The sequence below is a fragment of the Pagrus major genome, chromosome 13, assembly GCF_040436345.1.
Source record: "Pagrus major chromosome 13, Pma_NU_1.0".
In the NCBI taxonomy this organism is placed as follows: Eukaryota; Metazoa; Chordata; class Actinopteri; order Spariformes; family Sparidae; genus Pagrus; species Pagrus major.
The window spans coordinates 9,167,416-9,180,335 of NC_133227.1; the positions used below are offsets into that span (position 1 = coordinate 9,167,416).

The 12,920-nt window shown below is 42.2% G+C and overlaps 1 protein-coding gene and 1 non-coding gene across 2 annotated transcripts; one reads left to right on the top strand and one right to left on the bottom strand.

Annotated features, from left to right (window-relative positions):
- The first annotated feature begins 264 nt into the window (after positions 1 to 264).
- On the top strand, positions 265 to 8,851 carry fhdc3 (FH2 domain containing 3). The gene is made up of 12 exons (XM_073479872.1): positions 265 to 375; positions 1,403 to 1,933; positions 2,234 to 2,295; positions 4,556 to 4,658; positions 5,022 to 5,107; positions 5,584 to 5,684; positions 5,815 to 5,885; positions 6,030 to 6,137; positions 6,306 to 6,376; positions 6,520 to 6,637; positions 6,735 to 6,899; positions 7,599 to 8,851. Exons 2-12 carry the CDS (start codon positions 1,463 to 1,465, stop codon positions 8,640 to 8,642), a joined length of 2,400 nt encoding a protein of 799 aa, XP_073335973.1. The 5' UTR covers positions 265 to 375; positions 1,403 to 1,462; the 3' UTR covers positions 8,643 to 8,851.
- A 3,234-nt stretch (positions 8,852 to 12,085) lies between these two features.
- trnaw-cca (transfer RNA tryptophan (anticodon CCA)) lies at positions 12,086 to 12,157 on the bottom strand. The gene has a single exon. It is a non-coding gene; the product is annotated as a tRNA-Trp (tRNA).
- Between the last annotated feature and the right edge of the window lie 763 nt (positions 12,158 to 12,920).

Sequence of the window (12,920 nt, forward strand, 5' to 3'; positions counted from 1 at the left end):
TTATCTACAGTAGTAGTAGTGTAGAAGGACTGTTATTCACATTATCTAGCCTAACAGGATACACTGCAAAATATAAATATTACATTTAAATATCAAATATATTTATTTATTTATATTTTTTTGGTATAGGTATAAGAATCGGTTAAACCCATGTTGATCACCAAATGGAAGCAAACAGCTCCCCATCTTTTTCCTTGCCTCCTTCCAAAAGGGCGTCCCCGTACCTGGAAGCTGCCTTGACTGTGATTGGCGGAGGCGATCCCGTCACCTGTGACTGCTGCTGGTGAGACAGGCTGACTGTGGTACTGTGCGGGAACACGAGGTCAGATCTGAGTGAGGATCTACCTGACAGCCTGCCTACATTTTAAAAACACGGTGAGTAATATTCATCTGTAACACCGCCGTCCTTTTTGTTGCCGGATGATTGGTTCAGTCAGGGATGTTTTTTGTGAGGATGTGAGCCCTTGATTGAATGTAAAGAATTGAGAGCGAAACTCGGTTTGAGAAATGTCAAATGAATGTTGCCGTGTTCGTCAGAAAACGCACAAACATATTTTGACAACACTTTCGGAGTCTCTTGCGTCAACGTTTATAATCGGCATACAACATCTCATCACGCAGGATATGTTTCAGTATAAACGCACTTAGTTCCAGTTGGTACGCTTGTCATTTTCTACAGCTACCCTCTCCGTAAATAAGCAGCGGATTTCAGCATCAAACGGTGTAGAAAGTTAAGTTTGTCTGTCTATATGTTTTGGTTGCAGGATGCCATCTATGCCGAATACACCACTGGGTTCTAATGAGCAATACGAGGTGTAATTCAAGTTATTTGGGGAATTGACATTTGCTGTGAGGAAGGAAACATTTAAAAACGAGATTTTCTTTACGGAGTTTCGTGTTGCATCGACATATGGAACAACCATAATTAAGGGAGAGGACATTTTATTTGTGCTTTAGATCACGGAAGAGAAGAGGGCAAACACAACACTGACAATGTCTTTCTATGAGTGAGGTGAGATAATACAATGTTGACAACTAGTAATATCTGCCATTTCACAAGTCCTTCAAAAAAAATAATTGAAAAGTAAAAACAAAACTGATAAAGGAAATTCTTTGGTTAAATATTTAAATTCTTGGATTTTTGACCAAGAAATTAGGGCATTTTGCTGAAATCAAAGAGGCTTTGGGCAGGCTGTCGAGGGCAGCAGTTGCACAAACATGATGTTTATAATTTTTTGTTGATTATAAAGTTGATCGCTTGGTTGTGATGTTGATATATGTTGGAATTGAATAGCCTCCATGGCTTTAACAGTGGCATGTGCTCAGGCAAACACACATCTCTGGCTATCTGTTGTCTGAAACACTGCATATTTCATAGATGTGTATCTCTCTGTCTCCTCAGATCTGAGTGGCCAACAGTGGGACACTTGCTCTTATCATCTTCTGGATTTGAGAGATACAGATGGAGGGAGTGCTGATTTTAAAATCTGCTTCGCTTCCCAACTGTTCCTCTCCACCTTCTTCACCGGATGCTCAGGAAGATTCAGATCCCCAATCATCTTCATCATCTTCCCCTGAGCTGCCCGTCATGTGTGTTACCACTGTACCACCACCACCACCTCCTCCTCCTCCTCCTCCTCCACCTCCACCTCCACCACCACCTCCACCTTCTCTTCTTCCTCCCCCTCCTTTCGGCTCCCGTGGTGACAATCGACGTTCCATGAAGAAGCTGAACTGGGACACTATCCCCAGCCAGCGTGTGCTGGGCAAACTGAATGTCTGGACGTCTAAGCGGCAGCAGAGGGACCTCGTGCTGGATATTCGGAGCATGGAAGAGCTGTTCAGTCACGTAGACAAGCGGGCTTCGATACGCAATTCAAGGGTCATGGGTCTGAAGAACTGTGATGGCATGGAGATTCCTCAGGAGCCTCAGGTAAATGGGTAAAGGCTGCACTCGGGCCTTATTTGAAACTTTGCTAGATACAGTGAAGGTTGAGTTCCAGTAACTGATACTGACCGTCCCAATGTGTAATTGGCAAGGGAAGTTATAAAACACACAAATAGGAACTGCTTTTTAAAAGTTCCACACCAACCATGTCATCGATGAGGAACTCGCTGAAGTGGAAACATGTTTGGGAGTGTTTTTGCTTCCTCAAACATTATTTGCAATATAAAACTGAATTTAGACTTTATAGACCTTCTTGTTGATTAGTAGTATTTTCCTTCTCTTTAGGTCACGATCCTTGACTCTAAAAAGAGCATGAATATTGGGATCTTCCTCAAACATTTCAAGAGGTAAGGATTGCTGAGAATGAAACACATTGACAAACAAATTGACATTCCTGTCATGTCAAACCCAGAGTCGGCAGAGTCAGAAAAACAGATCTTGACTCACGTCCACTGTGCCAACCATTACCCAGACAGCAGGCTCTTTATCTCAGTGGACCATATTCAAATAAATGGAAATGCCTTTTTAAACCTCATTTGAGAGCGTTCATTCGTAACAGAGAACAAAACATTTGTTTCAATAAACATGACCAACTTTATTAATACTTGAATGATAACATGACCTAATAGGTGAGGCTGAACAGAGCAGAGGTTAGGGAAGATACATCCAGCAGGTGTGTAGCCATGTTGTTTTTTTTACCACTGTAATGCAGCTGCTTATGTGATTCTTCCTATGTAGTAGTTGTTTCCTTTAAAAAGTGCAGTCTCTAGTGTAGCAACAGGGGAATGACTGCCTGTTGGGTCGCTACTTAACTACTAACACAGCCGTTTGTGCTCGCTGGGGCTCATGGACCAGTGATGGATGAGTGTTTCCTTTACATCTCCCCTGTGGTTACGGTTATGTGTCTTGAGTTATGACCAGCTCATTTGAAGTTCAAGGGTCAGGTATCCTGAATACTGAATACCGATAGTATTTGCTAATGATTTGGCACTTTGTGGAAAATACACAGAGGTGTTGTGAACTGTTGGTGAACTAACAGTAACAGGTGGCCTGAGCATGACCACTGCTTGCACTATGCATTGTAGGCAAGTGTGTAGGACTGGTATCGGGATGTGGAGGACACAATTAGAGGCCAGTCGATATATCAGTCAGCTGATGTTGGCCTGTCACAAGTAAATCGGAAACAGTATCACTGTATACATTGTTTCTTTTCACAGAACATAATGCAGAATCAGATTCTTGGAGTAATTTAAGTTAATGAAATTCCCAGTGAAGTTTATTGTTTCAGTGCACGGATGTCATTTTGGACAATAAAGTTTGTTGTTAAATGGTAAAATATCCTTTTTTACTGCCTAATATCGGTGTATCCAAAACTATATCATTGAGTGGGCTCCAGATAAAAAACCTAATGCTATTTTCTGCATTTGTATTCATTTATATCAATATAAATATATCAAACAAATAATATGATGAAATTGGTTGTAAATTGCTGTTTTATTAACGCACTAACCCTACTTGAAATCAAAATGTAACGTAATACTTGATAAATATTAATGTTGTATTTCCACTTCTACTCCAAATACCTTCGTTTTAGGAGAATAACTGTAAATAAAACCTAGATTATGTGTCTTCAGTCTTCCTCTCTGGTTCCAAACAGCTCCAACAGCTGGTATTGATATATAGTTTTACGATGAGGTTTCAAGTTAAGTAGAGGGTTTAACCTACTTTACTCAGCACTGGAGTTTCTGTGTCTGAACCTTATCAAGATGATATCACCTTCGGTGCACGGTTCACCCAGCTCTCAATTTGAATACCAAATGACCTCCCAATGTGTGTCAACATCCAAGTACAGTAATGATGTCTGCTTTAGCATCTTAGTCAAATTCAAGTTGCATTAGTTTCGTTGTGGTAGTGACGAAAGCGCACTTGATGATGCTGTGTGAAGTCATTTTGACATTCGATTGGCACTGTAAAAAACTCCCGTTAAGTTGTTGCGTCAAGTGTGACGCGCGGGCTGAATATCTCAACAGGCATTTACGTTTTTCCTACTACGTCAGAAGAGATTTCCTGTAAAACACAACAGTAAAATGTGAAAAACTTCATAATTAAATTATTAAGTCAAAGACCACATTATTTTTTAGAGCACCTTGCTGCACAAATTTGCATAGTAAAAACTAAAATCTGTAACTTACCACAGATCTGCAAAATTCACATAATTATTTTAATGACATCCATGACTTCAGGGTTTGACCTTGTGACTGCCTTTCTGTTTAGCAGCCACCTCTCTAGCCTTAGATGCACTGCACTGTACTGCACTTGAACACAACACCTTGAGGGCTTACTCATATCAGCTAGTGATCTGGAACCGCAACATAAAATAGAAAAAATAAAGCAGCACATGATTCTCAAGCAGATTTGAAGTCTCTGTAATTTGTTTTTTCACACTGTTCTGAAATGAGTGGAAACCAGTGGCAGCCCGCAAGGTCGAAAAACAACCAGCGTGACTTTGCAGAACTCATCGTGTTTGATAAGTGATGCTTGTTGTAGCAGTATTTCAGGCTGCACAAGTGCATCTTGTTACAGATGTTGTTTTGTCTCCCTCTGCAGGCCAGTGACAGAAATGGTGCAGGACATTTGTCAAGGGAACTGGCTCAGATTTGGGACGGGCAAACTCAGAGAGCTTTGTAAACTGCTGCCAGAAGAAAGTGAGGTGATGACAGATCCACTCTTCTCTGCTCGTCTTTTCACTTTGGTCCAATATGCATTAAATAAGTCTAATGCACATTTAAGTGCCTTAAACTAACTACCACAAAGCCATTTATCCTGCTGTGTTCTATTTAGATACCACATTTTTATCTATTTGAAAGAAAAAAGATATTGACCAGAAGGAGCTGTTTGCTATCATTGTGTAATAGTATATCATGTCCATTACTACAAATGCTTCATACTGGTCAGTCATGCTACCTGCCCTGATTACTATCTGATACATGCGCACTTCAATTCCCCTTTTTCTACAATTTCATCTTGTAATATCTACAGGAGGGAATGTTAATAAGAATGTGTCAATGCACAGGTGAAGCAGCTGCTGGCATTCAGAGGGAACCTCTCCTCGTTACCTGAGGCTGACCGGTTCATGGTGCAGCTGGTCAAAGTTCCGGGGTGAGTGTGGACCTTTCCCTTTTTGAAATTTTATTTCGGGCTGGTGAGCCACCTTGATGGAGGCAACCTAGCTGAAAAGGTTTTGGCAAAGGTGTGTGACATGTTTTAATTTTAATCAGCTTGAAGTTCACATGGATCTTGCTTAAAGTAAGAAACTCAAACATTTATGAAATATTTGATTGCATGTTGTTTAAGCCAACCAACTTGCTGACAAATGTTCAAATATATTTTACACATATTGACACTTCTTTTCATGAACAGTGACCTTGCATATTATTCTTATAAATCTGCCACTTGCACCACATACGACCCATCAAATCATGTGCATTCATTGAGGAAATCTGTGCTGTGTGTATGATTTGACGTTCAATTTGAAGATTTGACCTCATCTAAATACATCTCGACTTCATAACAGGTGATAAAACTGATAAAAGGACAACAGTTAGTTGCATTGTGTTGATGTGTCCTTCTTTCAGCTATGAGGAACGTCTAAAAACGATGGTGCTGAGGGAGGAATTCTTTCCTCTTATGGAGGAGGTGAAGAACTCTGTTGCTGTCATGACCAAAGGAGCTAATGGTAACGTTGCACATACGTCAACCAAAGCTGCCCACAATCCCGACATTTATCTCTTTTACACCCCCAGTTCTCATTTGACAGTTATATAAAGGTTCTTTGTCTCCATCTTTTTTTAATTCTCTCCCCTCAGAGCTGTTGGACTGTGACGACCTCCACTCAGTCATTCGGCTGGTATTAAAAGCCGGGAATTACATGAACGCTGTTGGTATCTTTCTTTAAGAATTATGCTTTTATCGCCTACATTAATATGTTATATATCTTATATCTTGATACAAAGCTGCCCCAGGTGTTTTACTCAGCATGTCTTATACTGATGAAATGACAGCTGGAATAATTCTCATTCAGGGTGGTTACAGTGCCAATGCCATTGGGTTCAGGATGACCTCTCTGCTCAAGCTGGCAGACACAAAGGCTAACAAGCCTGGCATGAACCTCATGCACTATGTTGCCAAGGTGAGGAGGAGGAGGAGGAACCCTGGGACAGATGCTCACTGAACAAAATATTTCTGAAAGCATTGAAAACCCCCTGCTATCATGATATGTCCCTGAACTGATTTGTAATGAATTCATTCTCCTGCTTTACTCTCTTTTGCTCTCCCTTCCTTTATCTTCCACCCACAGCAAGCAGAGGACATCGATGCAGAGTTGCTGACTTTTCCCAGCCAGCTGGAAAACATTGGGATGGCATCAAGGTATCTATCATGAGTACCCTGACAATGTAGTTGGTTTGGTTTGTTCACTAACCACAGTGTCACATGTTTTCAATCTGATGTTGAATCTGGTTGATTAGATGGACAGTTTTGTAATGCCAATGCGTAATGTTGCTCGCTAACAGAATTTGCAAAGACGAGGTAATCACAGACTTTGAGAAAGAAGTCAAGAAGATCGAGGAAGTGAAACTGTACAGCGGCAGACAGCCTGGCCTCTTACAACAAATGGAAACATTCCTCATGGTAAAGTTACTCCCTCGTTGTTGGAAAAGCACCAAGATGAGCTTCTGAATACTTTGTTCGGTTCTTCTTTATACGCCTTCATGTTGTCATTTGTCAGAGGGCTGAGGCCAAGCTGGCCAATGTGGAGTCCTCTGTCCAGGAGCTGAATGCTCTGAGCAACACTGTCGCTGAGTACTTCTGCGAAGACCCGGCTACCTTCAAACTGGAGGAGTGCTGCTCTATCTTTCATTCATTTTGCAAGCGGTTTGACACAGCTGTACGGGTAAGTATGGAAAGAATTATACTGTTGCTTTTTATTGAAAGCAACACTGTGTACCTTTCTGGAGAAAGATAGTTTATTGATGATTCTCATTCTAACAAACCAAACACTTATCCAGGGTCGCTGGGGGCTGGAGCTTAACCCCTGGGCGAGTCACGGGGTCCACTTGAACTGGTCACCAGTTCGTCACAGTGCTCAGTCTCGTTCACAGATCATCAAATACAAACGCTTTGGGTTAATGGGTCAGGCCAGATTCCAACCCAAAGCATCATTATTTGATGACCTAGAAGTGAGACTCAACAATCGGCTGACTTTCTTCAGAATCACTTCAGAGTTACATAGTGTTGCTTTAAAGATCCAGTGTAGGGTTTATGGGATTTACTGGCAGAAATGAAATATGATATTCATTATATGTTTCCTTTAGTGTGTAATCACCTGAAGATGAGAATCATTGTGTTTTGTTACCTGAGAAGGATCCTTATATCAAGAGAGTGAGAGGTCCACCATGTTGCAAACCAAACACTGGCTCTAGAGAGGATCTTTCACTTTTTGAGAAGGGGGGTATTTCTTTAGTTACAATCTGCAATCTCACCACTAGATGCCACTAAATCCCACACACTGCACCCTGTATGGGGTACTCTGTCATAAGTTAGCGCTTAGTTGCATCTGATTTTAATGCATCCTCTCTTTACATGACTGTAGGAGAACCGAGAGCGAGAGGCATCAGAGCAGAGGCGCCGGCGGTCGGAGAGCATGCGTATTTCAGTTAAACGACGCTCCACAGTGTCTTGCCCAGGACGTGAGCCTGGTCAGGAATCTTCAAGTTTGGAGTCTGCCTTGCACAGCTTTCTCTCCACCGTTCCAGGGGGATTAACCAGATGCAAAAAGAACACCCTGCCTCCAGTCGAAGGATCCCCTTCTGAGCGCAGATCTCTGATCGTTCCATCAGTACAAAAAACTGAGGCTACGCCCCCTACTAGACAAGAGAGGCCTGAGAAGAAGCAACCCAAACTGCAGAAAGAGAATGAGCAACTGGACAATGAGGGAGAAGCTGAGAAGATGCGTGAGATAACTCGGAAGGTGCTTCGCTACCAAAGCAGCAAAAGCAGCTTGAATGGACACAAAGTCTCAGGCACTCCTCCTCGGTCGGAGAGAGAGCAGAACACACCAGCTACCCCAAGCACCCCTCAACCTAGAACCAGAGACCACTTCTTTGCCCACCATGGGGATGAAGGGTCCCCGTGGACTATCCTAAGTCCCTTTACCTGCTCCCAAAGAAACCAACTCCAGCAAAACAGACAAGCTCACAGACGCAGACTATCCTCAATGTCTGCTGGAGATGACCTTGATGATGGAGTCTGGGAGAGTGACAAAGACAATCATCTCCCCACTTCCTCCAGCCAGGACAATCAAACATCTCCATCAGTCGGTTCCGCCTCTCTACCCGAGTGCCCCAGTCAGAGAGCTGTGTCACAGGGTCCAATGCTCAGGTCGGTTTCCATGGATGAAACCAGGCCATCTCCAGCATCCCGCTTCCGGCTGGGAGACTTGTTCCAGAGAAGCATATCTCAGCGGTCATACTCCTCTGGATCAAGGATGGAAAGTATGAGAGAGAGAAGAGCAGGAGTCGGCCACATAGACGGGCAAGTGAGCACTTCAGGGTTTATATCCTTCTTCAGACGCATTGGAGGCAGAAGTAGGCCTGGCAATGTGGAAGAACGACACTTCAAAGGATCTAATACTTGATTAAAACTTTTTATTTAGACAGAGACCAAGCTTTGTCATTTTTTTGTGTTTTAGATTAAAATGTGTTTGTCTTTTTTTACTGCTCTGTTTTTTCCTTCAATGGAACCAAGGCAAATGGGGACTTGCTTTGAACTGTGAAGGTTTGTGGGGCTCAAACCTTCTTTTTTTGTCTTTTTGTCTTGTCTTGTGCAATAAAGGGTGACATTCTACCTTTTTTATAATTTTACTTGTATATGAAATATGCTCTTCGTTCTCCTGGTTGAATTACTCACTTATCCTTTACCTTTTCATGTTATCCTTGAACGTCTGACTGGCGCTCATGTCTCCTTAGTGACCCCTGCTCAGTTTCCAGTACTTTCCTTTCACTCATCTATTATTTCTTTCCACTGTCAGTCTGGCTGGAAGGCAGTGGTTGGGGTAGCAGAGGGATTTAGGGTTTCAGTCAGGGTAAGGGTTTCTACACTTTTAGGGTTTGGGTTTTAAGATTAGGGTTAGGGTTTGAACACCCAAATCCTGACCATAACTGAGGGTTATGGTCAGGATTTGGGTTTAAGGGTTAGGGTCTTAATACTTTTAGGGTTAGAGTATTAAGGTTAGGGTTTTAATACTTTCAGGATTTGGGTTTGAACACTTTTAGTAGTGTTGTGGTTTGGATTTGGGTTGTAGGGATTTGAAACTTTTACGATATGTACAACACAACCATGAAGAAAAAAGCAATCACATTGAAGAATTAGGGATTTTCATTTAAAGGTCAAACTCTTTGCTGCTGCTGTCCTTACAACAACTTTAAATAGGACACATTACCGTTGGTGAACCCACAGTGGGTGTTGCTAGCCCTTCCTTTGGCCTCTAGTTGATCTGTCCCTCCACCACTGTGCCACCCTGATGTCTCTGCTCAGCAGTAGCTGTGATTTCGAATGGAAAGAGGAGAAAGAGACATTCAGCTGTGTTACTTGGGCAACAGGGTTTGTTTACAGCCATTTCATTTGAGCTCTCGCAGTGTAATAATACTCTCTTGAACAAACTGCTCAATACAGGCTCCTTTCTGACTGTTCTGTTGTCCTCCCACATCCATCCCTCCCACTGGCGGGCACTCAATAGGGACATTTTCAGTCGCCTGGCATTTCGAATCAACGGGGCTCAATGAATAGAAGAAAAGAGGGGAAAATATGGGCTGTTTTTTGACAATGAAAGCTAGCTTTTTTCACTTAGTTATAAGCATGCAATCCGTCTTTCTTGTTAGTCAAACACAAACTCAAAGCATGGCCTTGTGCACAAGCAGAGATAACAGTCTGGTACTTGGAGCTGAGCACTACGTCAGCAGCGACTGACCTGTTAGATGTAAAACGAGAGCTCTAGAATACAATCAGGCCATTGTGATACAACACTGTACTGCTGAGGACCGTCTCATGTGAGTCAGCTCCTGAGGACTCGAGGTGACCTGCTGTCTCTCAGTCACCGAGGCTATGCTAATCAGCTGTGCGGTCAGAATCAGTGTGTCTGTGTTCCGGTGAAAGATGAGAAAGAGGCATGAATAGAGAAGAGAAAGGCGGTGGGGTGGGGGAAACTTGGACCGAGAGAGGGAAGGAGACTTGCAAGTTGTATTGTGAGAAAGCATTTAAGCAGAGAGCAGAGAAGAGCATGTGAGAGGAGAGAGGAAGCCAAGACAGAGGAAACAGAAGGAAACTGAACAAGAGCTGAGCTCAGTAGGACTTACAACAGTGACAATCCGGGATATTTTTTAATGTGGGAACTGGCTGCTGGAGCGAAAAGGTAGATTCATATTGTTTTCAAAGATCACCTGTGACATATATCAGTAAACTTAGTAAAATCTTTCCATGGTTTTAGTCTGTGTGCATCTAAAAATGACCTAAAGCAAATTGTCTTGCAGGAAAAGGTCTCGTTTCAAAAAGCAGGCCTGCTGAAATTTACCTCGCTGCTCTTTGATATCATAACAGCAGATCACAGTGTGCTATAAACTTAATCCACCATGACAGCCACAGTTTGGGAATTTGGCTGTTTACAAGTGTTGTAATCAGATTTGTGGTTGGAGAGAATCCACTCGTGATGCGCTGAGAAATGTTTCCAAAGATGCATTTTAAATCACATTTTTCTTAACTAACTGCGCAGTCTCTGTGACACACTTCTGTAAAGGAAAGCTGAACCTGCCAGACCTGTTGCCAGTGGTGGAATGTAACTAAGTGTAGATATAGATAAAGATATAGATATATAGATAAAGATATACATATATATAGATATATATATATAGATATATAGATAAAGATTTAAGATAACTAGTTACTACACTGAACAAAAATATAAACGCAACACTTTTGTTTTTGCTCCCATTTTTCATGAGCTGAACTCAGAGATCTAAAACTTGTTCTATATACACAAAAGATCCATTTCTCTCAAATATTGTTCACAAATCTGTCTAGATCTGTGTTAGTGAACACTTCTCCTTTGCCGAGATAATCCATCCCACCTCACAGGTGTGGCATATCAAGATGCTGATTAGACTGAATATTGCACAGGTGTGCCTTAGGCTGGCCACAATAAAAGGCCACTCTGAAATGTGCAGTTTTGCTTTATTGGGGGGGTCTGGAGGGGTCAGAAAACCAGTCAGTATCTGGTGTGACCACCATTTGCCTCACATCTCCTTCGCATAGAGTTGATCAGGTTGTTGATTGTGGCCTGTGGGGTGTTGGTCCACTCCTCTTCAATGGCTGTGCGAAGTTGCTGGATATTGGCAGGAACTGGAACATGCTGTCGTATATGTATCGTATACGTGTCGTATCCAGAGACAATAAAAGGCCACTCTAAAATGTTCAGTTTTATCACACAGCACAATGCCACAGATGTCGCAAGTTTTGAGGGAGCGTGCAATTGGCATGCTGACTGCAGGAATGTCCACCAGAGTTGTTGCTCGTGAATTGAATGTTCATTTCTCTACCATAAGCCGTCTCCAATAAAGCAAAACTGCACATTTCAGAGTGGCCTTTTATTGTGGCCAGCCTAAGGCACACCTGTGACTAACCCAACAATCAACAACCTGATCAACTCTCTGCGAAGGAGATGTGAGGCAAATGGTGGTCACACCAGATACTGACTGGTTTACTGTTCAAGCCTCATGTCCACATAGCACTCCCATTGATAGGAATTGACTGAGCATTAAAAACAATGGTGAAACCTGCAAAATAGAATCGGGTTTTAAAATTAAAATAAAATATAATCTAACACGAATATGGCTGCGAATTGAAAATGTTTGCCAGCTGAGGTGCCACAATTCCTTTTCAAATGTGTGACGTTCAAATAATTAATCGGCTGCGCAGCTACTCGTGTTAGCAGATGAAAATTTCTGCATTTTCAGATTTGTGTTTCTGTGTCCAGAAAACCAGCTGATCGATAAATCTTTACTTCACTTGATGATGAAATCAAAGAAATGACCCCGACGTGATTTGAACACGCAACCTTCTGATCTGGAGTCAGACGCGCTACCGTTGCGCCACGAGGTCTGATATGTAATGAATAAACGACTAATCTTGTTGGTGCGGTCCATTTCTGTCTACTTACTAACGTACACTAACTCCGTCCAAAAATACCACAGCCCAAGACACTTCTCAGCATGTTTCTCAGATGTCAGGACATCATAAATGTTTCATATGTCTGCTAAGACAAGACAATAGATTTTCTTTCTTACAGCTCATTATCTTATTTGGCTTTTTGGCTTCAATGACTTCAAGAGCGCGTTTCTACATTTTCAGACACAAGACGAGCCAAAGGTGAGATCACAGCATTGCAGATTATATGCAAAGTATTCAAGTGGACATACAGCAATACCATTCAGTAAAACGCTAAGATGCTGCAGGTGATGATGTCCCCAGTCAGTCACTAGATGGTGCAATTCAACAGAGGTTGGTTCTGATTTGGTCCACCGGCTTCTGTCATTCCATTTTTGAACTTCTTGCTTTTACATCCAGCACACATCCACGAAGACCCTCCACAGGATAATAGTTGGCCATATAAAACAGTGACTCTGAATCTTTTTCATGCCAAGGACCCTGGAACTGACACAAATAGACCACGTGGCCCCTTTTATTGTCGCAGGGTTAGGGACCCCATCTGATAATAATAGATCTTAGATGTTTATTACAGCAAGTGTAAGAAATCCAAAACCGTGCATGCCTTCTTTTATCGTGTTACTTTGGGACTTCGGGTCATAGTTGTGAAATTTGGACCAAAGTAATGCAGCTTATAAAAGAAAGCATGTGACACAGT